Below are 25,148 nucleotides of genomic sequence, written 5' to 3' on the forward strand. Positions count from 1 at the left end.
TCTGACTGATTTAATGTCTGGTGATGTAAACGCTGACTGTGTTGTATCAGATGGGTTTTAGTAACTTCGTTAGACTGTGAATGAATCTTTAATGGAGTTACGTTTCTTCTTATTCAAGAGCATCATCTTTCAGAAAGATATGAAGGATAGCCCTGAATCTTCGCCCCGGCGGTGTGATGTTCGTAACGTTGCGGTTTGTCAGCAGCGTTGGCGGCTTTGACACAGCAGCGGAATATGAAGCAAATGAAAAGTTGGCTCTGTGTAAAAATAAACTAGAAGTGTATGATGTCTGTGTAGCAGCTTAAGGCTACAACACCGATATCATTCATCTTTATTGGAGCTAAACATAATGTCACTTCACATGAGGAAAGTTTTCAGTTCAGCGTAGACTTAATGAGATCCAGCAGCCTGCAGCCAAAATAAATCTCTGAGTAAAATCTGAGGGGAAACACTGGGTCGGACTTTTTATTTGTAAAGGAAACGTTTCCCTTCCTCTGAAATAGTCTCATTCTAATAATTTAAGTGATAAATTGGATTAATTAAACCTCTTTGTGCACAAGACATGGCAGTGAAGCTTGAAATTCATTTCAGATTTTGTTTTCGGTCGTTTAAGACAAGGCCTGTGCTAATGGGAGCAACACAGATTTTAATTTTACTCTCCATTAGTAACCTGTAACCTGTTTTCATTTATTACGATGAGTTGCATTATCCATCCAGAAATGTAAACAGGAGGTTATATCGACGCAGAAATAAATAGGCTACGCTTGATTAACTTTATATCCAAGGCTCAGATATTTTATTTACACACATGCAGAATCCCAGTATTATTTATGGGCTGCACTTAGCGTCAAGATGATTGTTAAAATCTTTAATATGATACCTCCAGTCTGTCTTTAGACTTTCTTCAAAAGTTGACTCTTGGACTCAAAGACGAACTGATTAGATTTTAGAGGTACACAGACTGAAGCTGAGAGGTCGACAGCGACAGACGCACCGATTGTATCAAGGTTTCTAAGAGAAGGAAGCCTCTCACACTGTGATGGTTTAGTGCTCGAGTTCTGTTGAGGTTACAAGTTCAAACCAGAGGTAACAGCTTCCTGGATTCACTTTTGAAAAATGTGCTCAAGGAGACGACGGTCTGAACAAAAACGTTCATTCTTTTATTCATGTTTCATCTGCTTTTAAAAGCACATATCAAACAGAAATGTGGAGGAGCAGAGGGTTATCACAAAGACTTTATCCACATCATCCTCTGCAGGGGGTAAATGCATAGACACATATCAATGATCCCATCGAAAAGGAAGGAAATGAAAAAATATATATTGGCTGAACTATTGTGAACCCACAACACAAGTAAATGCAGGATCTGGAAATAGAAGCTCGTGGTATTTCAAAAGAGAAGTGGACTGACAGGCGTGTCGACCAGAGAGAGTGACCCCAAACAGCTCGAGAATACAAATGGAAAAACAAAGACAGGCAGACGTACACTACGGAGAAGAGTCTGCACACTAAGTTATGGATTCATGTGGGAAATCTGACTGGGCAACATCTTGCAGCTCTAAGAATACAGAATGAAAAAGAAAACGCTTGACCATCTTTAGAGAGAGTGAGAGAGTGTGTGCTTGTACACTATAATCAACAGCTCGTCAGTGTCGCGATCGTCTTACCATGTGATGAGGCCGGCCGCCACAGCGGACCAGGTGACGCAGCAGGAGTTGGTCTTCTTGCTCTCCTCCTCCTCATCTTTGCGGCAGCAGCACAAACAGCTCAAGTAGATGGCGAGACAGAGGAGGTTGACGCCGAGCCCTGCGGCCACCACGCAGGCCAGAAATATGAGGGACTGGAAGGGGAGACATGAGACAGCTGAGTCAGAAACAAAAAGGACGATCACGTCTCATGCCTTGTGCCTCAATGAGTAACGCTTCATAGCGGTGAACAGCAACAGAAAACAGAATTTAAAAAAAAGATCAATATAACTTTGGTGTTGTTTCACGCTCCTGTTGAGGCAAAGCAAATCAATTATAGCACTTGGCATTAGAAGTGATGTGCTTTCAAGGTGTCCTGCCGCATTACGAATACAAGTCCAGCATTCAAAAGTAACTTTAGACATATTATTTCAACTACAGACATTAAACCTGCTGCTGTTGCTCCGTCAATAGCGATCAAGTAAATTGAAGTAATTATCATGTGAATCCACAGTCAAACATTTGGAATCTAAAGAGCCAGTTATTTTTCTGAGGAGGTGGTGGCAACCAAAAATGGAGCTAAAAGGAGAGTGAACATTCACAAGGCCAGAGACACAAGTTAAAGCTGTTGGGTAATTGTTTGCTAACATTTTGTGTTGTAATGAATTAGTCATTTGACCATTTGATTAATTTCAAAAATGATTCCTTGCTTTTTCTTTCAGCTTCCAGTTCTCCAGAGTTAATCACAAAAAAACGTACTTTCTTCTTACAGCATCATAATGTGAGGATGCTTTTCTGTGACAATAAATTATAAAACAAATTAATTTATCTACACCAGCCCCCAAGAAGAAACCAGCTGCATTCTGGGAGCCTGTTAAGCTTCTGCCTCCAGCTGGAGAGCAGACACCTCCTCACACGTCCCTGTGCCTTCATCTCTCCCTCCCGTTCCTCCTTTAGCCCCCATCCCACCTTCTGCGAGAGATGGAGTGTGGTGACGAAAATAGCAACAAGAGTGTCCTAACAGCCTGAAATGAATTCTGCAGCCATCTGTGAGCAGATGGGTTTATTCAAGCTCGGTTCCTTTTTTCCTCCTACCCCCCCTCTTGCTCTTCCTTTTTAGTTTGTCTGAAATCTTTCTGGTGCTGAGCCATCTGTTCCCATGCTGTGATGTCATGTGTCCTGCAAGTCAAGCAGCGGGATTAAATACAAAAATGGAAGAATTTGCAGGATTATGACGACGAGCGCTCTAAAAGAGGCAGGTAAATGGCAAAATTGAAAAATCCTCGCGGAAGCCTGGGAACAGCTGTTGGAGACATCTGACACGGTCCTCATCCTGTCAACTCTGCTAATAAAAGATAAAAATTACAACTGCATGAAATGATAAAGCCGTGTTCACTCATTTCGCACCATGAATCTTCGTTTTTTTCATTTGCTCCCTTCCAGTTAAATCAATATTTCTCTCGCTCCCCTCCCTGTGACTCCATCTGTCGGGGTGCAGGGCCTCATATTGTCCCAATTCACAGCTACATGCCGCACATCTGCTAACGAAAGAAGAAAATGCAGAAGTACCAAGGATTTCCTATACACTCTTAAGGGTCCGATAAGAGTCAGTGTGGAAATTTGGCACTGCAGTTTATGAGACTGGACTGTAAATGTGGTAATGGGTGAGTTCGGACCAATGAAAGTCATCGTGCACCAGTGGTGAGATTAAAAGACAGAGACAGGATGAGAGAAGCCTGTCGAGTGGTGAGAGTTGTTACAAACTGGAGGTGAAGCCGGTAAATGACCCTGAGATGTGGGGTGCAGCTGGATCATGTGATCGTCGGGGGGTTGGGTGGGCTTCTGGGAGACGGCCTTAGATTGTCCGAAAGAAAAGAAAAAGGGACCCGTCGCCCAGCTGCTCCTATCGTCATGGTAACATGCAGGTTAGTATTGGGGCCATTGCGACAGGCGGAGAGGACGAGTGAAAGGGCGACTTATCACAGCCTATTTGAATTAAGCAGCATGTGACAGGCCTGCTTGAATTGCTGTGCCCGTGTCTTGTGATTCCTGTGAGGGAATGTGGCAGAAAGAGGAGAAACAGCGAGGAAATAATAAAACGTTTGAGGAACTCGGCTGGAGCTGCCCGAGGATGGTGTTTGTGACTCAAAGCAATTTATATTGCCTTCGCTCAGGAGGTTGTGTTTTTGTCTGCATGCGTTTGTTAGTTTGTCTGTTTTAAGGATTAAACACAAACTATTTGACCGATTATGTAACTTCGAGGAAAAGGTGGAGAATGAAAAGAAGAAGCCAAGGACCCATTTAATAATAGTGCAGATCTGGATCAGTGGCCAGATTTGTTCACGTTCTCTAACAGGGCAAGAGTTTTTATAACATTCTCGTTGATTCTTCAGAAAATGATTAATGGAGCTTGATGAAAAAAATCAGGCAAGTTTAAGGGACTGATATTTAAGAGTGTGTGCAATTTGGTGTAGAAGATCTTCCTGCATCTTCCGTACTTTCTTGACCCATGTCTTCCAAGTTTCAATAAATTTGGTTCTGTAGTTTTTGCATAATCCTGCAAACAAACAGCAACGAAAACAACCTCCTTGCCAGACATAAGAACCCACGTAGTAGTAGTAGTAGGTAAGGAACAAAAAGTATTTTTACTCTGACTGTCTACTGTCCGTGCAGGTGCAAAAATAATGGCTTCTAAATTATGTAGCATCCATTCAGTGGAGGGACGCACACGCTGACAGTTCGCTCACAAAGGCACGTACCGCAACCCCGTCCTGGAACCATCACTTCCCCAAGTGCTCCAACCTTTCATTACGTCTAACAACACCATTTATCTTCGTGTGCACACATTCCCTCTTTGGTAAAAATCAAATTGTCGGCTCCGACCACTTAACTGCTGCCTAGATTAGGAGTGAACATATAGTTTCCAATAAAAGCAAACTGGATAAGTTAACACCCTGTGTGTTGAACTCAAGAGGCCAATTGCACTGTCCTCCTCGTTTTGTTTCCTCTCAATTGTCCCTGTAGACAGGGGATGGGGTGAGCACGGGGCTAGAGGCAATGACACAGGAAAGAAAGGATGGAGGATCTAGCTGAGCGGAAAGGCAATCCCCCCTGAGATGGAGAGAAAAGAAAAATACACAGAGACGGTGATGGAATGATGTTGTTGGAAAGAAAGAGTAAAGAAACAGGTAAACAGTTTAAGAAGAGCGGTGGTGGCGATGATGCCAAATGGCTGGAAGACAAAGCGAGTTTGCCCATGTCTTTGTCTGTAATTGGAAGACAAAGACAGAGCTTCCTCACACACGTGGCCGCCTCAGCTATTACTCAGTGCACGGCCCAGTTTCCCACTGTAGACGCCTTCGCCCTGAGGCTGCAACGTTGCATAATGTTACGCTTTTCCCAAAATAGCGAGCAAACCTAAGAATCTCAATCTTTAATGTAAAAACGAAGACAAGCGTATGACAAGACGAATCAGCCGTGAGCTCTGCCTCAAAGGACGACAAACGGATGAATTTAAATTTAAAGGATGACACACAAATGAATTCAGCAGTTAAATGGGGGAGGGGTTTCAAAGGAACTTTCACAGATAATATCATGAGGTGTATGAACTTAACTAAATGCAAAGCTGCCAGTTAAGGAAATACAATCAATCCTATTATGGCTGCAAGTTATGACTTTTATCACTATTTACTGGTTGATATATTTTCCTATTAACAAATGATTCATTTTGTCGGCGTAATTGAAAAAAAATGGCTCAAAAAGTCTCAAACGGTTCTATGAAAATATAATTTAGAGCTGAGCCACTGTGCTGAATCACACTGTGTCTCTGTGTGCCTGGTAACAATAATCTGGTAAATAACTGTAAGCTTTTAAAAGAAGAAAAAAAAAAATGCATTGGAAATACGCACTACACACAAAGACACACACACACAGGCAGACACCTATTAGACAAAGGGAGAAGCATAATGAGGCAGTAATAGCCTGGAGCAGAGATGACCCTGAGGGGACTGTGTTAGTCATTTACACCCCCCCAACCCCCCCAAGTCCCATCAGAGGTATGATGAAAGCCGATGGGATGACAGCACAGATGTGGACAGTCTGATAAATGGCCATTGAGGCTGTAATGGTCCATTACGAAGCCTCGTAGACAACATGACAAACACAGAAGCAGATTTCAGGATAAGATTTTAAATAACTGGCCACAGCAGAGCAGCTGCAACACTTCTTAATATTAGATGATATGAAAAATGCACCAGAAAATAAACCTCTGAATGCTCTCAGGACTACAAGGATGGGGAAAAAAAATCAATAAGTGAGAATCTGTGCAGCCCCAGAGCGACTTCGGTGCAGTGCAAGAGAAACTGTGGGAGGAACAGTTCAGGCAGAGGTTTTAATACCAGTCTGAACCTACGACAGGCAAAGTTAGTGGTTCATTTAATTTGGATGGTTATGTAGCCACTGTTTCTACGGCAGAAATTTTACATTTATAAGTAACTCAAACATTAGACTGACTTCATGAATGGTTTCATCATGTTGAGAATTGTGCAAACAAGCCTTTCAGCAGCATCAGAAATCACAATAACATCAGGTGAATAAATACATGCAATTTGTATGTTCAATGAATTTACTGCATTTGCTTGAGCCGATTAAATAAAGTTACTGAGGAGTGTCTGAGGAAAAAGCTGCAGCGCAGAGGCCAAGCACGTCTAACAGGAAATAGACTGTAAATAAAGATAGAGGAAGTATCTCTGCTTTCCTCCCAGAGTCAAAATAACCCTGATGCGAATGCTACCACCAGTGCATCACTGTGTAAGATGGTAGCACCCCTAAAAGAGTGATGAATGAAATGACTTGTCTGGACTAGTTTACGTTAGCGAGGTAAAAGTTATTATGACAACTTTGACTATTGCATTTGTTTTTAATGTGTCTCTTACATGACGTACGCTTCAGTGATGATTGGATGTATATGACTGGAACTTCAAATATTCTACCCCCTCCCGTCGAGATATCAGCGGACTGTCCCTGCAGTGCACTCTGGCAGCACAGCATCTATGATGTAAAGGTCTGTATTTAAGGCTTCACAGTCCAGCAGCTTCAACTTCATTTTATCAGAAGGACTCCGAACAGTGATTTCCTGCAGAAATCCCCCCCCCCCCCCAGAAACTGTGACCTGAATGTACACCACTTGATGAGCACTCCACTGTTAAAAGGGGCACTTTACTGGAGCAGAAAGAAAAGAGGTAAAAAAAAAACAGGAGGAGATGGAAGATGTGATGTACGTCAAGACAGATGCAGATTCACAGCAGTCTAAGTGGTGCATAGTTCGTACCTTAAGCTGAGTGCCCATTAAAAATCAATTTTTAAATACACAAGTAGTCACCATAATTAATATATAGAGACGGAAAGCACCTCCATCTGTAACAGTGCATCTGCTAAGCAGGACTAAATCACATAACAGTTGAGATCCACATGTTAGTGAGTGGTGCTAAATACACGCTGAGAGATATGAAGTGGCTTCAGCGAGCGTGGCTGCTCCACAGCAGGTGGCAGACAGCTGTGCGTAGGTGGAGAAGGTCTCCAGGCTCATGTGCACCAATCTACAGTGTGTTTTTGTGTGTGTGTGTGTGTGTGTGTGTGTGTGTGTGTGTGTGTGTGTGTGTGTGTGTGTGTGTGTGTGTGCATGCAGACTGAATGGACAGGGACATAAGGGATAAACGGGTGTCAGATCAGTGAGAGGAAGAAGAAGGAAGTTCCACCTTAAAGGTCAAAGCCTAGTGAGCAGCAGGAGCCTCTTCTTACTGCTGGAAATCATCAGTTTTCATCGTTCACTGGTTATTGATAAATGTTATTCTACATGTCCTCACAGACACCTGACAAAACACCTGACATGCTAGTCTTGAGTAATGAAACTGATTTTCCAGCTGGGGCATTCAACTGATCAGGCATCTTCAGTCCTGCAAGTCCAACCCCAAAGGTTCCTGTGCTTTTATAAAGCAGTAGCCTAACTTAGAGTAGACCCTGGTCCCTGCAGTGGAAAGACACAGAGTTCCTGCAAAGGTTCCTAGTAACTGGGAAATGGTGGAAAGTGAATTTTTGTATCAAACAACAGAAGACATAATAAAACCACCTCAGTGACAATTCAGGTTCAGTCATGATTCTCAAATACATCCGTTTAAACAATGAATAAGTTGCACCTTTGAGGGATGAATGAGAGCTGCCAAGCACCACGAGGGAATCCACCCCCTCATGGAGGATCAATGGAGCAGTGCGAGTCCCACTGCTGCTGCCTGTCCCCCTCCGACACTCAGGTGAATGCCCCGGGGACCAGAGGTCATCCGGCTGAGTGCGCACAGCTGGGACACCATTACGTCCCAGTAAAGTGACCCGAGGGATTTGAAGACACAGGATCAAAAGGATTCCTTATTAAATCTCAAACTTCTTCATGACAAACTGAAGGTCTCTGGGTTTTGTGAAGGTAAAGCCCCCCTGCTCATTTCCTGTGGTTTACGCTTTTTTCCAAAGAGAAATGTTTGGCTTATTCCTGTAGTTCTGCACAGCCCTCATAAATCTCTCTCTAGCATCTGCTTCTCCGTGCAGGCCGTGCTTATGGGACATCTTTGGAGTGCAGCGAAGCTTGTTATCTCCCCGTTTCCATGACACCCTCTCTGAACCTGAAGCCCAAACCCTCCCCTCTGGGGAGTCAGGGGTCATGATTTTGATGGTACACCCTCACAACAAAGGAAACCCAACACCAACCCCCAGCTTCCACGGAGGAGCAGACCTTCATTGTTGTTACCGCTGGAGGGGAATGTGTCTGCATGAATCCACGTGTCCCAGTTCATGCAGAGCTGGCGAGTGGGCACACTTGGTTGACGGCATTTGATCTCACAGGCTAAAGCTTCTTATTGTGCCGTTGATCACCAACGAATATGATGCAACCAAGAAACAGTGGAGGAACACCAAACAATCACAGCCCCCCCGGCACGAAGGATAGTCGTCACTGCTGTCGCTTCCTGTTTGATTATTGTTAGATCAGAGAGGTATGGATGTGCTGCTTTATTAGCACAAGCCCCGCTAATACCATCCAGCCAATCAGGTGACTAATTACTGGCTTCCAGCACTATGGAGACAGATTGGGGTTAACGACCTTCTCTGGAGCCCGAGGGGACACAGCGACTGCATCTTTCGTGAATATGCAAATACACAGAGTACAAATAAGACAAAGTAAAATACAGTGTCTGTGATAGCTGAGCAGAAATTAGATTTTTAGTCGTAGGCGTTTAGAATTTGATGCAAAAACAGTTGATGCATTTAGTTGTAAAATCAGCTGTAATTTGCTCGAGGCGACGTTAAGTTAAAATGGGCTGATGCAAAAATGCAATCAAATCCTCAAGTACCATGTAATCAGAAATATTCACAAATGTAAAAGTATAATGAGGAAATACTAACTACAGTTTAGCACAATGGATAAATATTTTATCCCCATGACTTCACATGGATTCTCTCAAATCCTCCACACGAGGGGCTGTGAAGAGACGGTGCATCCATTTTAAATCGGAATAGGGATGTTTGACGAGCGGAAGGTGAAAGAAAATGCTGATGAAAATAACAGAGAAAATAAAACGAAGACAACTGAAAAAAAAAAACAAGAGCGGTCTGGAGGGGGAGACTGTCTGGATGCGCTCGGCTGGAACATTGTTCCCTGAGAATCTCTGTGAGAAAAGCCACTGAAGCAGAAAGGTTGAGTGTAGAAAGTGTGTGTATATGTGTGTGTGTGTGTGGCTGTAATTGAACAGTACAACCGTGGCTTGTTGGTTTTGGTCGTATCGTTCTAGGCCACGGTACGAGTCAGATAAAAGCTTTTAGAAGAAACTTGTCTGAGCTGGATATTAAAGAGACCAGTGGTGAGATGGGAAAAGAGGAAGTTGTGCAGTCACGGCCCAACGTTGCTGCTTTAATACAAAAGTTCAAGCCTTTAATCGATCGAGGATTTAACTATAGTGCTTTTATCTATGTTGCAGCCCCTGACTGAACGAGGAGCAGCCGTCCACGTGTTGATGGACGCAGACAGCAGCTGGCACAGACTTGTTTGGGTCACAAAGCAGGAAATGGGAAGGGAAGTCAGATGGACCAGGACCTGCTGACCTACACATGATGTCTGGCTCAACACAAACACACCCACACACACAAGGTCACAATAAATATAAAAACAAGGCCCTTGTCCTACGTTTCTTCCAGAGGACTGAGGAGATCAGCAGATAATCTCAAGAGTGTGTATCCCCTAAGAAACCATTAACATGTTTTTATCTGTGTTAAACAACTTCCAGAACTTTTCCAAACAGACAATTCAACAACTTTTCCCATGACAATTGAGAATTTCCCCAACATCCGACAGTAAGATAAAGAAGAAGAGCAGCTTGTTTATTGTTCGAAAACAGAAACTAGAGACAAAAATACTCTGGTCAGGTGATTCAGCTAACAGGCTCCACTGACAACAGCAGTGTCCGACAGAGGGTGAGAAACACACACACACACACACACACACACACACACACACACACACACACACACACACACACACAAGCACAGTGAAAGATCCTGACCCTGCATTCCATCACATTCAATGGCCCAGAGCCAACGGAGGAATTCACCAGGATTGCCCACACTGCAGCCGGCCAATTACAATTCCACTGTCGAGGCATGTGGCCTGGACTGAAGGCTCTGTTCCGCACCTCAACAGGCTCCAAGCAGCTAAAAAACTCAACATTCACTCGGTCATTTCTGCGCAGGAGTGTGGACGTTGAGCCCCTAGATTTTCAAAGACGTCAACTTGGAATGAAGACGGGATGCTCGAGCTTCGCTGTTGATGTGATGAAAACAATAACACGTCATTTCCTGCCTCCTTCGCGCTCTACTTAGGCCCCACCCCTCACCTGAGTGTTTCGTACATTTTTCAGTTGTTGTGAACACGTCTACAAATGTGAGAGAAAAACTACTAAAATGTCTGATCCCAACATTCTGCACACTTCCCACCAGTTTGTGTCTGAAAACTGCTTTATAGTGCATCCATCGATTAAACTGGTTACATTACCTTGAATAATTCACATGTAATTCCCGATTTAACAACTACGCAAGGACACACATCCAGGGGAATATATTCCACTTCTATATCCCTAGATCACAGATGCATTACCTTCAAATTGCCACTAATGCAGTCAAAACAAGAGGTGGTGATCAGAATTAAGCTCGACAGCCCACGAAGGACGGACGTGTAATGGCCTAAATAGCGTCGCCTCTGCCTGAAATTGTGTCATTAGCTTTTGTGCTTCACAGAAAATTGTTCCGCAAAGTGGGAGCATTACGAGCTACGGTTCATCTGCTGGGGAAAAAATAGAGCTGGAGCGAAGTTTAGATGAGAACGAGGCAGAAAAGAAAACAAGGAACAAAAGCCAGAGAGAACAAGAGAGGTTGATGGTGGAGCTGACGGGGGTTTCCCACCTCTGACCGGCTGCCTGTTCGCGACTCCTCTCAGGAGGAGCTCTCCTGCTGAGACTCACAACCCTACCCTCCCTCACCCCATGGCCCCGAGTCTGTCTCCACAAAGACACTGACAATGGATGGAAACTGGCTGCATGAGAGGAAGAAGAAAAACTCTCCCTCACTTTGCCTCTCTCTGCCTCCTCCTGATACCCGTGGCAGTTCAGTCATGCTGCCAGACGATATCTGGCAGAGCAGAGATTTATCATGAAGACTGCTGCCGGTGGAGAGACGGCAGCTCAAAGTGAAGGTTGGTATCGCAGCTAAATGTTGAAGGTTTTTGATGCGACTGTTCCACAGATGATTTCACAAAAAGGAAAAACTCTCTGTTGAAATATATGGACGCACTCTAGCTCATGCTGGATAGACTCTGTACAGTTTAAGCAGGTTTTTGACCCAATTTCTGAGACGCATTTTAGAGTCAGACCAGATTTCAGCTTTGTCATGGGTTGTTTGTAACTGAGGGTACGAGGGTAACAAGGAGCCAGCAGGTGCCATCTTGTTTTCTTGAAACCAGAAGTAACCTTATTTGGTTCTATAGAAACCGACTCCTTTTTGCGACCAGTGGAGTCGCCCTCTGCTGGTCATTCAAGAGACCACATGTTTCAGACACTTGGCGTTGGCTTCGCTTTCCAAGCCCAGAGTCTGCGTCCATTTTTAAATATAGTCTATGGTTCATTTCAACACACAGAATGGCACATGTGGTCAAAACAGAGCATTCCTTCCTTGTTAGCATCGTGAAATCAAACAAATGTTTTCTTCTCCTTCTTCGACAATAGCCACACAAACAGAGTACAGGAAAGGTTAGCATTTTACTTTTGGCTTTCAGGGGTTGGTGGAGACCCAATATGAGGTGAAAAGAGAGGAATTCATAGACTTATATTTGCCAGGAGTTACGAGACATGATGGCAGGTAAATGCTAACATTACTCTGTAAGCTAGATGCGCTAGCCACTTTTGCTAATAGTTTTGTCATATCAACTTAAAGGCTGAGCTCACAACTTGTTTACGTCGACGTCCAAGCAGCCTTACAGTCAGTCATACGGTTATCCAGCAAAGGTTTGAGTTTCACTCGCTTCTACATTGTTATGAAGTCCGTCCCTGACTCACTTGGACTCATGACGGGTCCCATGACCTCACAATGAAGACTCCGCTGAAGATGATGAACTTAAATGTCACCCACTCTCACCATGACGTAACTGCACTGACAGGAGCTAATCTGTAACCTTGAAAGATTAAACAGTGTGATAATGAAACATTAATGGTGTTTGACAAGAAGGTCATTAGTCATCCAGCAGCTGATCCCTGTCAACTTTAAGAAGCTGGGTGAAACTGTCTGATGGGTCAGAGGGAACAACTTTGACTCCCAGAGCCGACATTCACCTACAGGTCTGCGTCCTGATCCGCCTCCAGAGACACAACTTATTTGTCCAACCTCAAAAATAAATGGCGAATGTGACAGACACCAGTTTTGAAGGCAGGAATCATGACTTCATGAGTGAAGGAAAAGCATACGACTCCATGATGCACAACCACTTCCCAACAATAAAAACATTTTTGGCTTCTCTTGCCCAACTTTTCAATTTTTAAAAATGATGCATTCAAAAGCATTATCGAAAATGTACCTGTGTGATAAAATGACTTTTGAATCATTGTAATCCATTGTCTGCCTTTTTTTGTGTGACAATTTTGGATTACATGAATTATTACTCAGCTACACTGATGTATTTTCTTTACCTTATAATTCCCCTTATAAGTTGCTTGTTTTGTTGAATAAAGTTTTTATACATTTGGACTCTGTTGGCTGATCTATGGAAATGGATGCTGCTGGAGGACACTTTCATTATGGGCCACCATTGTTATAGAATAAAGCAAACAGAGGTAAAACAAAGTGTAACGACAGAAAAACACTACACATTGATTTCAGTGACTCCTTCACTCCTAAAGTCATTAACTCAACTTTAGAGTATCTCACATTGAGCAGCCCTGTCTGGATACTGTCCCCCCCACCACCGTGGTTGGTGTCTGAGCTCCGGTCTCATCCTCCTGCACTGACCTGCTGGTAGTTCTCCTCCTCGGGCTGGAAGCTGTTGTCAATGGGCTGAAACCTCAGGTTGATGTGGGGGAAATTGTGCAGCCAGTAGGTCCACCAGGGCGCAGTGTAATCCACCCGAGACATCCCTGCCCCGAGGAACCACAAAGTTTGAATTAGCCTCCGTCCAGTAGAGCTGAGCAGCCGCGGATCCTAATCCAGCCTCATCTCATACAAAGGCTGCGGTGGAAGCGTGCGTGCTCGTCTAGTGGGAAACACGCACACTCCAGCCACGCATGAGCCCCCCCCCAAAAAAACCGCACGAGAAGTCCCCGCAGAGACAGAGGAGGTGCGGAGAAGAGGAAGAAAGAGGAAATCAGAGGGAATAATCACAGTGCGTCCATGTGTCCGTGTGCGTCCGCAGCTTCTGATCCGAGCGCACCACACAGCCAGCAGCGGGGGCGCGCACTGGTATAAAAAAAAAAAGAAACAACAAAAAAGAAAGGGGGGGCACGGGAGCGCGCAGAGAGAGCACACTGAATGTGTTTTATTCTGTCTGAGAATATAAAAGTGATAATTAAATACCCACAATGCCTCAGCTCTTTCATCATTATCATGTTTCATTATTAAAGTGTCATTTTTTTATTATTCCCTCAGTGGAGTCAGCCACCGTGCTGCCATCTAGTGGTCAACTGAGACGATTACTATCAGTGACTGCTGCGGGACAAACTAACACCTTTGTTTCATGTTCATTTTAAATTGCTTTTACCTTTATTTGCTTTATTTCCTTTTTATTTGAATATCCTTTATATCCAAATTTTCCAAAGCTACATCACCAAGGGTGGTTGAGATTTGACATGAGTAATACTTATGTATAAATGATTGCACATCAACCACTGAATTTTAAATTGTGTCAAACATATTTGTTTAAATTTTAGAAAATTGTTCTTTCCTCAAGCAGGTTAGAAAATACAAACTGTAAACTAAAGACTGGCAGGAAAAGGACACTTCAGGGGTCAGATTTCAGGTTCAGTGCTGCCATGGATCTGCCCCTGCACAGCATGTCTGGATAAAAGTGCTTTTAGTCATGAAATCAATATTTCATTCATGTTGTAACCGCCACAGTTAAAAGGGTAAAACACGGTGAATTAAACCTGTTTAATTATTAAACAGGTTCAATAAACAGAAGTTCTGATTTATTTGGACAAATGAGTAAATGGAAATTTTAAGGGTTAAACTTTCTGTGAAAAATTTAAACTCAAGGACATTTTCTGTCCTTTTCCAGAACATTCACAGGATCCTCAGAGATCATTGTAGTTAACTGGTCGCAGCATGAAAGCCACTGATGGGTGAAGTGAATAAAATCGACTGAATCATTAAAACAGCACCCATTAAAGAAGTGGGCTGAAATCAGGCTGCAGTGAACTGTCACTTCTTGATGTTAATGTGTTGGAAGAAGGAAAAATGGCACGAGGAATTAAAGCCTTTCTCCAAATTCCCCAGATCTCAGCCTAATTTGTGGAGATCCCACCTCAAAGCTTAATTCACCTTCAGGGGTCTTGTAGGGTCCAAGCCTCAAAGGGTCAGAGCCTTTTAAGTGACATAGTTGATACACGGATGGTTTTTAAGTATGGGACAATCAATGTGTAGTTGTTAGTAAGTGTCCAGGGCAGAACATTAAAGTTATCCATGTTTCATTGCAATACTGACATCTTGTGGAAAGATGTCAGTATTGCCATGTATGACCTGTTTATATGACCTTTTTAAACAAACTGCAATCACACACGCTTGACGACACCAGTTCCCCCCCCCCCCCCCCCCACTCTGTTTATGTTGTGAAAGTACAGCAGACAAACCACAGACAAGTGACTTAGTTTTTCCCGTTTTTATTACAATTATCTGTACATCAAGGATTTACTTCAGCTCCTTCACAGCCAGACCTGGAAGGAGAAAGACAACGGGTTAGAAATGAACATCTTCTGCTTTGACTATTGGACATGAACATACTTGAGAAGCTGGACGAACTGATCATCCGACAAACCAGCATCTATACTTTAATTACTTGTGCAGATGATTGACAGTTTTGTACATGAAGCTTTAGGTGTGTTGTAAATTGACAGAGACATTGATTGTCAAGTAAATACCTTATTGAACGCACACAACCCCAGAACATATCACTGAATTCAACGAAGACTAACGCCTCGGGCAAGAACTTCATTGTCAGCTATAAGACAATTATACATATACTGATCACTTTAAACACTTGTTGACACTAGTTTATGTTTTGTTACCCCAGTCACCAGAGACATTTCGGTGCTTGTGGCATGTATGAAAATTAAGAGATGCCATGATGTTGAAATTCTCCCACCAGAACAAACATTACAGATTACATTGGCTGTTTTACAAGAAGATGTGTCGGCTCAATGTCTGTGGAGCGATTACTTTGAACTACAGGCAGCAAAATCTCAACAATCTCACTGGCAGGATTTGTTTTATTTGATGATTGTGGCAGCCGCCAAATGGCTTTTATGTCTATTAATAAATGGAATAGACTGAGGCCAGTGGGCAGGTTATGTAATCAGTGAGAGTCTGAACACAGTGCAACAAAGAACCAAAGCAAATCTAATGTGCATCCATTAACACTTTCTGGTAGATAAAGACAATCTCAGGAATATCTTAAGACAAACTCCTGAAGATTTAAGAAAATGTTCTCAACCCAGAATACTTCCTCCTTACTGCTGTGTCTCAGCTCTCATGTGTTTAACACAGGTATTTACTCAGTGACACTGACCTGGGGGCAGGGACTGTTTGAGCTTCTCGGCCTTCTCCTTGTCTGTGATGACCAGCGTGTACAGGTACCTGCTGCAGCGCACCTTGAACTTAACATTGTCCTTGTTCTTCTTGATCTTTACGGCTGCAGACAGACAGAGAGAGAAAGAGAGAGAGGGAGTCAGATTTTAATCATGTAGCCGATCATCACTGATCAGTTTCAGTCTGTTCACCTCGGCATTCTCACTGAAATAAACTTGGAGGTTTACTTTACTTATGCATATATCAGTGGATCTAGAAAAGAAATGCCTCTGCTAATATATGTGACATTACAACTGATAGTCGAATACACACATAATGGACAAATAAGGATCTTGATCATTAGATGTGTGTCGGTCACACATGCTGCTCTGACTTGCATGCAGGTTTTCATCCGCATGTGCACTTTATAACTTCATTTAAACCAGCATCACTATAATCCACGTTAACCAGCAGTGGGCTCAGAGATGAACTTACACTTGGCATCCTTCCTCCTGGCCGTCAGAAGGAAATCTTTGATTTCTTCTATCTTGCGAGGCTAAAAGAAAAAACAGCAAACATCCTTCAGACGGAGTTTCACATCTCAACATGAACACACTGAGCAGAGAGAGGGGGGATGTCAGTGGACCGGTGGAACTAGAGTTTCTGTGGAAATGAACCGAAACCCAGCACTAGGTCCATCCTTGATCTTGCAAGCTTGTGAAATGCATCACCGGCACATCAGCCTGGGATGTTTGGACGTCTTGCTAGCGGCTAAAACATCTGAAAACCCCCGGTCAACAGAAGAGGTCGACCACCAGGTCTGGAGCCAGAGAAGCGAAAACTAAACGTGACGCACTGTTTCATTAGCGGCAGATGCCTCATAGAAATAAATGAACGAATATAAGTGCGGGTCAGAAACACAGCGAGGCCGAGTGGAGCTAACGATTTAGCACCAAGCTAATGCTAACACACCGAGGCTAGTCGCTTCGCAGATCGTTCACCGTTTCCTGCATCACAACAAACGGACGGTAAACATCCCGATGTTAGCTTACATCACGATATCACACATTGAAGAACGAGAACACGTGGAATCCGAGAGGTTTGGTGTTTGAAAGTGAGTATGTTCTTACCATGCTGCCGGACTGAGCGCTGCGGGGGGAAGAGGAAGATGGAGTCAGATTATCGGTTTAAACATCGGGGAACAAAAACAGAAGGAAACACAATATTTATATCATCGAGTAGCTTCTGACGAGCGTCGTTAAACGTCGACAGAAAGATGGAGGTGGAGGTTAGTGAGAAACAAGATGGATGATGATAGAAAGTGTGAGTTTGTTTGCGTGAGAACGTGAAACTCACTCACTCTGCCGGAGAGGGGATGAAGAGGGGTTGAACTTCCGGTTCAAAGTTGTTTTATACCCGCGTACGGCAGCCACAGAGGGTCAAAGCCAAACCGAGGAAAAGCGAAGTGCCCCGGTGGAAGGTCTGGGGATCATCTGAGAGACAATACGTCATCTCTATAATATAATATAATATAATATATAAGATATAATATTTAAAATAAAGAATCGAAGAAAAGTATAGTTCTAAGTAAAGATGCAAAGTTTTGCCCAATAATACATTTTTGTCTTTTAGGAGAAAAGTAGTTTCATCCACAGCATTATTATTATGACAATTATTATTATTATTATGATGACAATTATTATTATTAATGTTATTATTGTTATTATTATTATTATTATTATTATTATTATTACTATGACAATTATTATTATTATTATTATTAGTAGTAGTAGTAGTAGTAGGGCCTATTCCTGTGGCTGAAGAGTAGAGCGGTCATCCTCCAAACAGAAGGTCAGCAGTTTGAGCCCCAGTCTTTCCATCTGCATGCCGAAGTGTCCTTGAGCAAGATGCTGAACCTGGAATTGACCCTCATAAAAGAGAATAAGTGCTAAAAGATGCACTGTATGAATGTGTGGGTGAATGGCAAGCTGTACTGTAAAGCGCTTTGAGTAGTTATCAAGGTTAGAAAAGCGCTGTATAAAACCAATTACCATAACCATTTTAGTAGTAGTTGTAGTAATAGTACTATTGTATTATTATTATTATTATTATTAGTAGTAGTGGTAATATATTCGGAAGGTCATTAGTATTAGTATCATTTGTTGTGTATCTTCAAGGATTTTAAAATAAGTAGTTGTAAGTAGTTCTACATTAAATACAGAGGACATGATCATAAGTAATACTATTCTTAAATATGGCCCTGAGACATCAATAATGAAGTGGGTAAATGATATATAAGAAGAAAGAGGATGGTTGTGTCCGTGCTCCAGGTTAATCTCACAGCCCAAGGTCAGGACTGCCTCAGGGTGCAGAGGTGCTCCAGTCGATAAAGGAAGAAAGATAAGCAGCTGAATCAGACTCTATTTAATGCAAATGTAAGAATCATCTGATTGTTGAAATACTTTAATTTAAGTAATAATTATGTTCCTTCTATCAGTTTATTTCTTCTAATCCATTTTACTTTATTTTTTATTCTTGTCTCCTTTCTTTCTCCTGGTGAATAGAGAGGCCGAAAACCCAGAGGTGAATATGTTTGAGCGAGTAGACATTTGGCATCTTATTCAATTCAGGGCCGAGCATCGAGCTGAGGGAGACCTGAAAAAAAAAAAAAGCTTTGCATTTTGATTTGATTGTTGCCTTGGAAGATTTACGAAATTTCCTTCAACCCACAATTTGTTTTTCTGCAAAACTTGCTGTGTTGAGCTTTTTGTGGAATTTACTCTGGCAGGTGTTTCCTTCAGTTCCAGACTAACTGCAAATTATGGCTGTTCATTTCCCCCCCCCCCAAAAAAAAAAGAAAAAGAAAGAAAGATTTGCCGGAGAGCTTCTGCGACTGCACACATTACCACCACACCTGCTGACTTATGAGTTCAATTATCTTTTGCCGTCAGGATAGATAATCCAAACGGTGCCAAAATAATAAGTCTTTAAGTATATAAATGGTTCACACCGGAGAAAGTGTCATCTATTATCCAAACAACCTGACAAAAATAATTCTATATATTTCCACAGTGGCACAGAAACAACTGGTGCGTCTGTTGTGCTGCCAAAGTTTCCTTTAGCTTAACGTAGTCTCTTTCCATGGAGTTCCACTTCAGCATGACATTAATTCATAAACAGAGGAAACATCATATCAGTTATCTCTAATTAACCTACTATCTCCCCGTCTGCCCGTAGCCACAGGCCATCTCCAACTAGATACTCAATCAGTGCTTCTACGACCGAGCACGTTCCTCTCTGGGTTTTAAAATTTCAGCAGCTTCCTGTCAGTCACGGCAAAAGACAGAATGTGTTGTGTTTCAATAACGGTTCAGGATTTCAGATGACAGACAGAATCCCCTGCAACACAAGCACAGGATGATGTGTGTTTCGATATCATCGTTCCCGTTGGTTTTTGTGTGTTTGTTAATGGCCACAAATCATTTTCCTCACCACAACAACAGCTATAATGATCAGTTTATCTCAGTGTGGCTTTTGTGTTTGTCGCTGCCCACAAGATCTGTTTCTCCAGCTGGCGTTCAGTCACGCTGCCTCTGTACCCACGGCTCGCTGTCGCTGATGTATGTCCTTCACCCATGCATGTTGGAGGAAACCCACAGGGAACTCAGAGCCTCTTTAAAAGGTCGCTGCTCAGTCCTCTCTCCATTTTTACAGGTTATAAAAGACGTCCTTGATCACTGTTCACAATTGTGAGAGGATGAAGAGTGTCACTGCTGTGAGGGACTGAATGAAATCGAGTCTAGTCAAGGATGTGTTTTGTTAACATTGGTTTTATTTCTAACAAAATTAAACCAAAATCAAAATCTATTTTCTTCTTTCAAATAAATATTTCTCTTTTTTATTAAACCCCATTATATATAAATTAAAGATTCCTTTAAGGTATAGACTTGAGATATAATGTTCAAGAGGCCAGAGACACGTTGTGTGAGGTCACTGTGACTTTAACCTTTGAACAATCAAATCTAATCAGTTCATCCTTGAGCACAATTTAATGTTTAAGCAACTTTTTAAAAAATCCCTTAAGTAATTCACAAAAATTGGACGAATGGACGAAAAAGACATAAAGCCTCCAACCACTGAGTCTCTCCGGTTTGGAGGAGTGACAAGAAACATTTCATGCTTTAAATTTCATTTGCGCTAACGACCAACAAATATACTCACCAAGCACTTTATTAGGAACACCTGTAGACCAGCCTACTCATGCAATCAGCTAAACGTGTTGCAGCAGTGCAGTGCACACCATGTTCAGCTGCAGGTCAGAGCCTCAGTGCATCAGGACGGTTAAAAGACGGACTGATGTGAGTGTTTCTGAAGCTGCTGCTCTCCTGGGATTCTCCCACACAGAAGTCCGCAGTCAGAGTCTACTCTGAGCGATGCGAATAAAAACATCCGGTGAGCTGCAGCTCTGCAGGTGGAAAAACACCTGGTTGATGAGACAGGTCAGAGGAGAAGGGTCAGACTGGTCCGAGCTCAGAGAGAGAGGCACAGAGGCTCTGCTCCTGTCAGCCGACAACAGAGAACTGAGGCTGCAGTGGGAACAGGCTCATCACCAACCAGCCTGGTGTGATAAATCCTATTTCTGCTGAGGCTGTAGACAGTTGTGAACATCCGGAGCAGAGGAACTACACAGACAGTATTAGTGTTCTTGATATAAAGAGCTGAGTAAGTACAGGCCCAGGTAAATAAATGGGCAGTTACCCTACATTGTTGTATTATATCAAAATGTCAGAGCCAACAAACTGTTAAACTCCAACAACAGATATCAGGATGGATGTAGAACGATTAGGGAGGATATATGTGCTGTAAAAGGCCAAAAACTATTTTGTCAGTTTCTGTATAGTAACAATTCAAAATCATGTGAATAAGAAATCATGACAAACAGCAGTAAGTGATTTTAGGCTGCAGAGGATCCAGACAGATCATCACGCTTTAAGTTTTGAATTCAATTATCTACATAGGTTTGATGTTGAATGTGTGAGTGTACATTTATTATATGTATCATCTATTTTCATTTGTTGCCCACTCTACGAGCGCAGAGGGAGGATCAGCTTTCGTAGATTATAACAAACGACCATGCTTGGTTTAACTAAAGCTGTTTTCCACCAGGATGATCTTTATTCCATTTGCTTGCACAGCAACAAACATGATCCTCGTTGCCAAGCTGCTTGTAATAACCCAGTCTGACTCCAAATGTACATCTATATATTTTTTACAGTTGCACTTCTGGGTTCTGTGCGGTAGAGGGCAGTGAGTAATTGTTAATATGGAGGTGAGGACCGTCTCATCCTCAGTGACGACGATGGGAGACGCTGTGTATCAAGGAATAGACTCCACTGCTCTCTGCACAGTGTTTTTCTGTGTTTACTCCTTTAGTGACATATAAAAAGACAAATATTTGATTGTATAAGATGTGCGAGTGGAATTAACCATTAGACTTATGCCCCTGAATAGTCTGTTTGCTATAAACACATCTCCACTTATCACTATGTATAGGATTTGTTTCTATTTTAAGATATAGTATAAGAACATTTACATCTCTAAAAATCCAATGACTCTTTAAAGATGTGGACTGATACTTTGCCTTTTCACTATTATCTCCCCTCTAAAAAGAGATGGATTCAATAGACCTCAGCAGCTATTCATTTATTTACACAGCAGCATTTGTTTGTGAATTCATTCTGCACTGAAATCTCATTTAAAATCTTATTTTCTTATTGGACACACCTGCAATCACAAATTCTTCCCCTGAAACTTAAATCCCCCTTTTTTGTGTGAGGGTGGTGAATGGAATAAAAACGTGAACCCTAAGGCGAAGGGATGTTCACAGTTTGTAACTATGCTGGATCATTAGGGGACGAAAAAAATAACGATCTTATAGCTCAGAGAAGCTTTTTAACGCAAACCCTGTAGGTGATATATTTCATTTCTGCCTGCAGATGTGTATTAGCCACAGCAGAAGTACCCAGGGAGCTTCAGCGACAGGTTCTGTCGTTAATCACGATTTGATCTGTGGCTGAGACCCAACAAAAGATCACCTGAAATAGTTTACTGAAGCGTCGTTATTGGATTTACTCCGCTCATGAAGGTTTTTAATGCACGTCGAGCATGAACGCACTGTAAAATAGAGCAGCCTTGGTTGGCTAGGTTGTGTTATTTGACTTCATTTTTTTTATGTAAAGGATTAACTGTGTTCAAAAAGTTATTACTCACCACAGGAAACTACCTGCGGTGATAATGTGGGGTGAAATACGGAGGCTTAAAAGTTAATGTGAAATTAAATCTGTGCCATTGAAGTTGTGTTGGAGTGTGTCTGTCAGAAATGCAAGAGGAGGGTACTTCAGAATCCCTTCTCCAGCACTGCTGCGCTAATCTCCACGATTATTGATCAGATTGATTTGTCAGGTATTGATCCCTCGAGCGGCCGCCTTATCAGAGGCAAACCTAAAGTACACCTGCAGATGAGGGGAGATTATTAGGGAGTCTGAAGCTTGACAGAATCTCAATGCCCGATGTCAGAGGTGAAGCAACTGTTGAGAAAGTTTCCGTGAAGTCATCAGTTGTCGTGTCAGCAGACCTGCAGATGCCTTGCTGCAAATTGTGAGATATCATTGCGGCTATTTTGTCACATGAACTCCGAGGGATGTCCGCAGAATTGGGTCCGGGCTTTTTCCGGACTTTGTTTTTCACACATGAACAACGCAGCAGGAGATTCTCCGCCCAGACGTGTTCACCACAACACAGAAACTTCCAGAGTGTTCAGGCGAGCAGGAAGGCAGAGGCCCGATGTATTATATAGATTCTGCAACACAGATCACGTGATTTTCTTTAAAGCACCACACTCAGACATTTACGTTCTCACACGCAGCCCCTCCAGAGAATGTCAGGAGGATCTCAGGAGTTCAGAGCAGGTCTGAAAGCAGCTTTAGAGGAAAAATAAAATGACACAGAGAGGAGAATAGACGGGAGGAGGAACAAGAGTGTGCTCTGCAGCTCGGAGTTGGCAGTGGTTGAGTTTTGCAGATTTGAATGCTGTGCTGAAGACTCATGCAGAGGAAGTCACAGCTGGTCTTAAAGACGGCCCTGAGCAGGGCATACAAATTCCTCTTTGTCTCAGGAAAAACCCAGTTACACAAGAATTCATAGATGTGTCACTTATTCCATCCAGTCCGTGCCGTCATCAATGCCACCTGTTAGCCCTCAGGCTATTTCCACCTTTCTCTGTCGTGCAGGGCCCCGGGGCCGACAAACTGGTCCACCTTTCTCATGAATTATGCTGAGAGACTCTGCGTTGGATAAATGTTACATCCGAGGGTGGAGAGAAGTGCAAAATGTGAAGCATAACATTGTTTTGAATCTAAGCCAGGTCAAAAGGGTGGAGCCGGAGCGAAGACAAGGGATCGTTTATAAACCGATATCAGAGTTCTGCAAACTTTTCAGCCCACGACCCCCAAAATAATCAGATACAACGGAAACACAACAACAACAATAGAAGTGAGGAACAATTGATGTTGAACATTTGCCAACCACTGCCCAATATTAAATGAGTAGAGTATTTTATTTAGAAAATATATATATATATATATATATATATATATTTGTTCATCATCATCTCAAGCAAAAATAGTCCTTTAAATGTGATGTGCAGAGTGGGTGGTAGCCAACATATGAGAAAACATTCGAACCACGTCCTCAGAGACGGTCTAAATGTGACTGGGCCAAAAATAGGAACAAACAAACCGACTGTCGGAGGTTTGGACTTATACATATATATACATATATATGTATATAAATATACAAACAAAAATAAAAAAATGCAGTATTTCAGAGTATTTCAGTGTTTACCTTGGGGTAAACAAGGTGAATCACAGCTGGAGACTTGTTTGCTCTGGACACAGAATTTGAGAAGAAAGAGAATGAAATAGTTTTTTGAGAATTAATGGAAACAACCAGAAGAATAACAAGGGACGTGAAACTGACTTTTATCTCATCCCACATTTTTCTCCATCTTCATATTCTCCATTTTCAAACATTTTTGTTTCTTTTGATTATTTTACTATCGCTTCAATTTTTTTAAAACTTTCAATTGTAAAAAAAACGAATCCTTTGGGCTTCAGACAAAAACGTATCTGGATTCTAAATGTTGCATTTACCGACTTGTCATATCTTTAATGCTCCATTTTCTACCATGTTTGCCTCATAAATCAAATTAAATGAATGTTTTTCTGTTGTAAAACCATGAAAATAGCGTCCATCAGATTATTCGTGCTTTGTTCTGTAGGCAGAGGGAATGTTCGTCCCCTCGGGACTTCATAACCAGGACAAAAGGCCTGAAGCACCGTGGCGTTTATTCAGAAAGTGGCAGGTGTATTAACCGATTGCATTTTGATGCTTTGATGCAGATTTTATGGTTCCAGTAAAACGAGATGAACGGTTGAATTGTGGAAAATCTATTTGAGCTGATGAAGTGTTGCGTTTCAATACTGAGAAAACTTCAAGCGTTTGTATCTTTATTCACGTCGCTGCGCCGCCGTGCACCAGCTTTAAACCAGGCTGATTTTAAGGCAGCTTAGTTTTATCTGCTGAAACAAATCTCTTGTTCTCTGTGGTTGTCGGAAAATTACACTCACAGTTAAAGTAGCTGCCCAGCATGTACAACAGCTGTTTCATTTAAAGAATCATTAAATAGAAGTGAGAGGGGTAAGATTTCAACCATCGAACCATCGTCTTCCTGATTTTTGTAAATTAAAGTGGCAGCTTTTCTCTGAGTCTGATTTGCTCTGACTCAGATCCGACCCTGCAGCAGAGTCCAGCACATCATGAAGGAGTAGAGCTTTCCTCTGGACCGTGGCTGAGACCTGCCCCTCTGCCACTCACTGTCTGGGCAACCATCAATATTCACTTGCTTCCCTGCAGCCGACACACACAGACACACAGACACACACACACACACACACAGACACACAGACACACCTGCCATCACTGCCGTGCCAGGGTGTCTGTTGTCCCACATGCCCTCAGTCAGATCACTCCGCCTGCACCGCTCTG

General features: G+C 42.5%; 2 protein-coding genes across 6 annotated transcripts in view; both read right to left on the reverse strand.

The window, feature by feature from the left end:
• ttyh2 (tweety family member 2) overlaps positions 1 to 13,874 on the reverse strand; it is a 43,573-nt gene extending 29,699 nt beyond the window's left edge. The window contains exons 1-2 of one of the 3 annotated variants that reach the window (XM_069517110.1): positions 13,278 to 13,874; positions 1,668 to 1,840 (exon numbers count right to left, since the gene is read on the reverse strand). In XM_069517110.1, coding sequence (XP_069373211.1) covers positions 1,668 to 1,840; positions 13,278 to 13,400 — 296 coding nt within the window. In that variant the 5' untranslated portion in view covers positions 13,401 to 13,874. The remainder of the gene's footprint in view (positions 1 to 1,667; positions 1,841 to 13,277) is intronic. The other 2 variants (XM_069517109.1, XM_069517111.1) reach the window with 2 other exon arrangements.
• Positions 13,875 to 15,123: 1,249 nt separating this feature from the next.
• rpl38 (ribosomal protein L38) overlaps positions 15,124 to 25,148 on the reverse strand; it is a 322,175-nt gene continuing 312,150 nt past the window's right edge. Inside the window, exons 1-5 of one of the 3 annotated variants that reach the window (XM_020105811.2) lie at positions 17,404 to 17,531; positions 17,174 to 17,192; positions 16,539 to 16,599; positions 16,045 to 16,167; positions 15,124 to 15,193 (exon numbers count right to left, since the gene is read on the reverse strand). In XM_020105811.2, coding sequence (XP_019961370.1) covers positions 15,168 to 15,193; positions 16,045 to 16,167; positions 16,539 to 16,599; positions 17,174 to 17,176 — 213 coding nt within the window. In that variant the 5' untranslated portion in view covers positions 17,177 to 17,192; positions 17,404 to 17,531 and the 3' untranslated portion in view covers positions 15,124 to 15,167. Of the gene's footprint in view, positions 15,194 to 16,044; positions 16,168 to 16,538; positions 16,600 to 17,173; positions 17,193 to 17,399; positions 17,532 to 25,148 lie in introns of those variants that run through there. The other 2 variants (XM_020105810.2, XM_069517112.1) reach the window with 2 other exon arrangements.

Source organism: Paralichthys olivaceus, chromosome 21 (assembly GCF_024713975.1).
Source record: "Paralichthys olivaceus isolate ysfri-2021 chromosome 21, ASM2471397v2, whole genome shotgun sequence".
Classification (NCBI taxonomy): Eukaryota; Metazoa; Chordata; class Actinopteri; order Pleuronectiformes; family Paralichthyidae; genus Paralichthys; species Paralichthys olivaceus.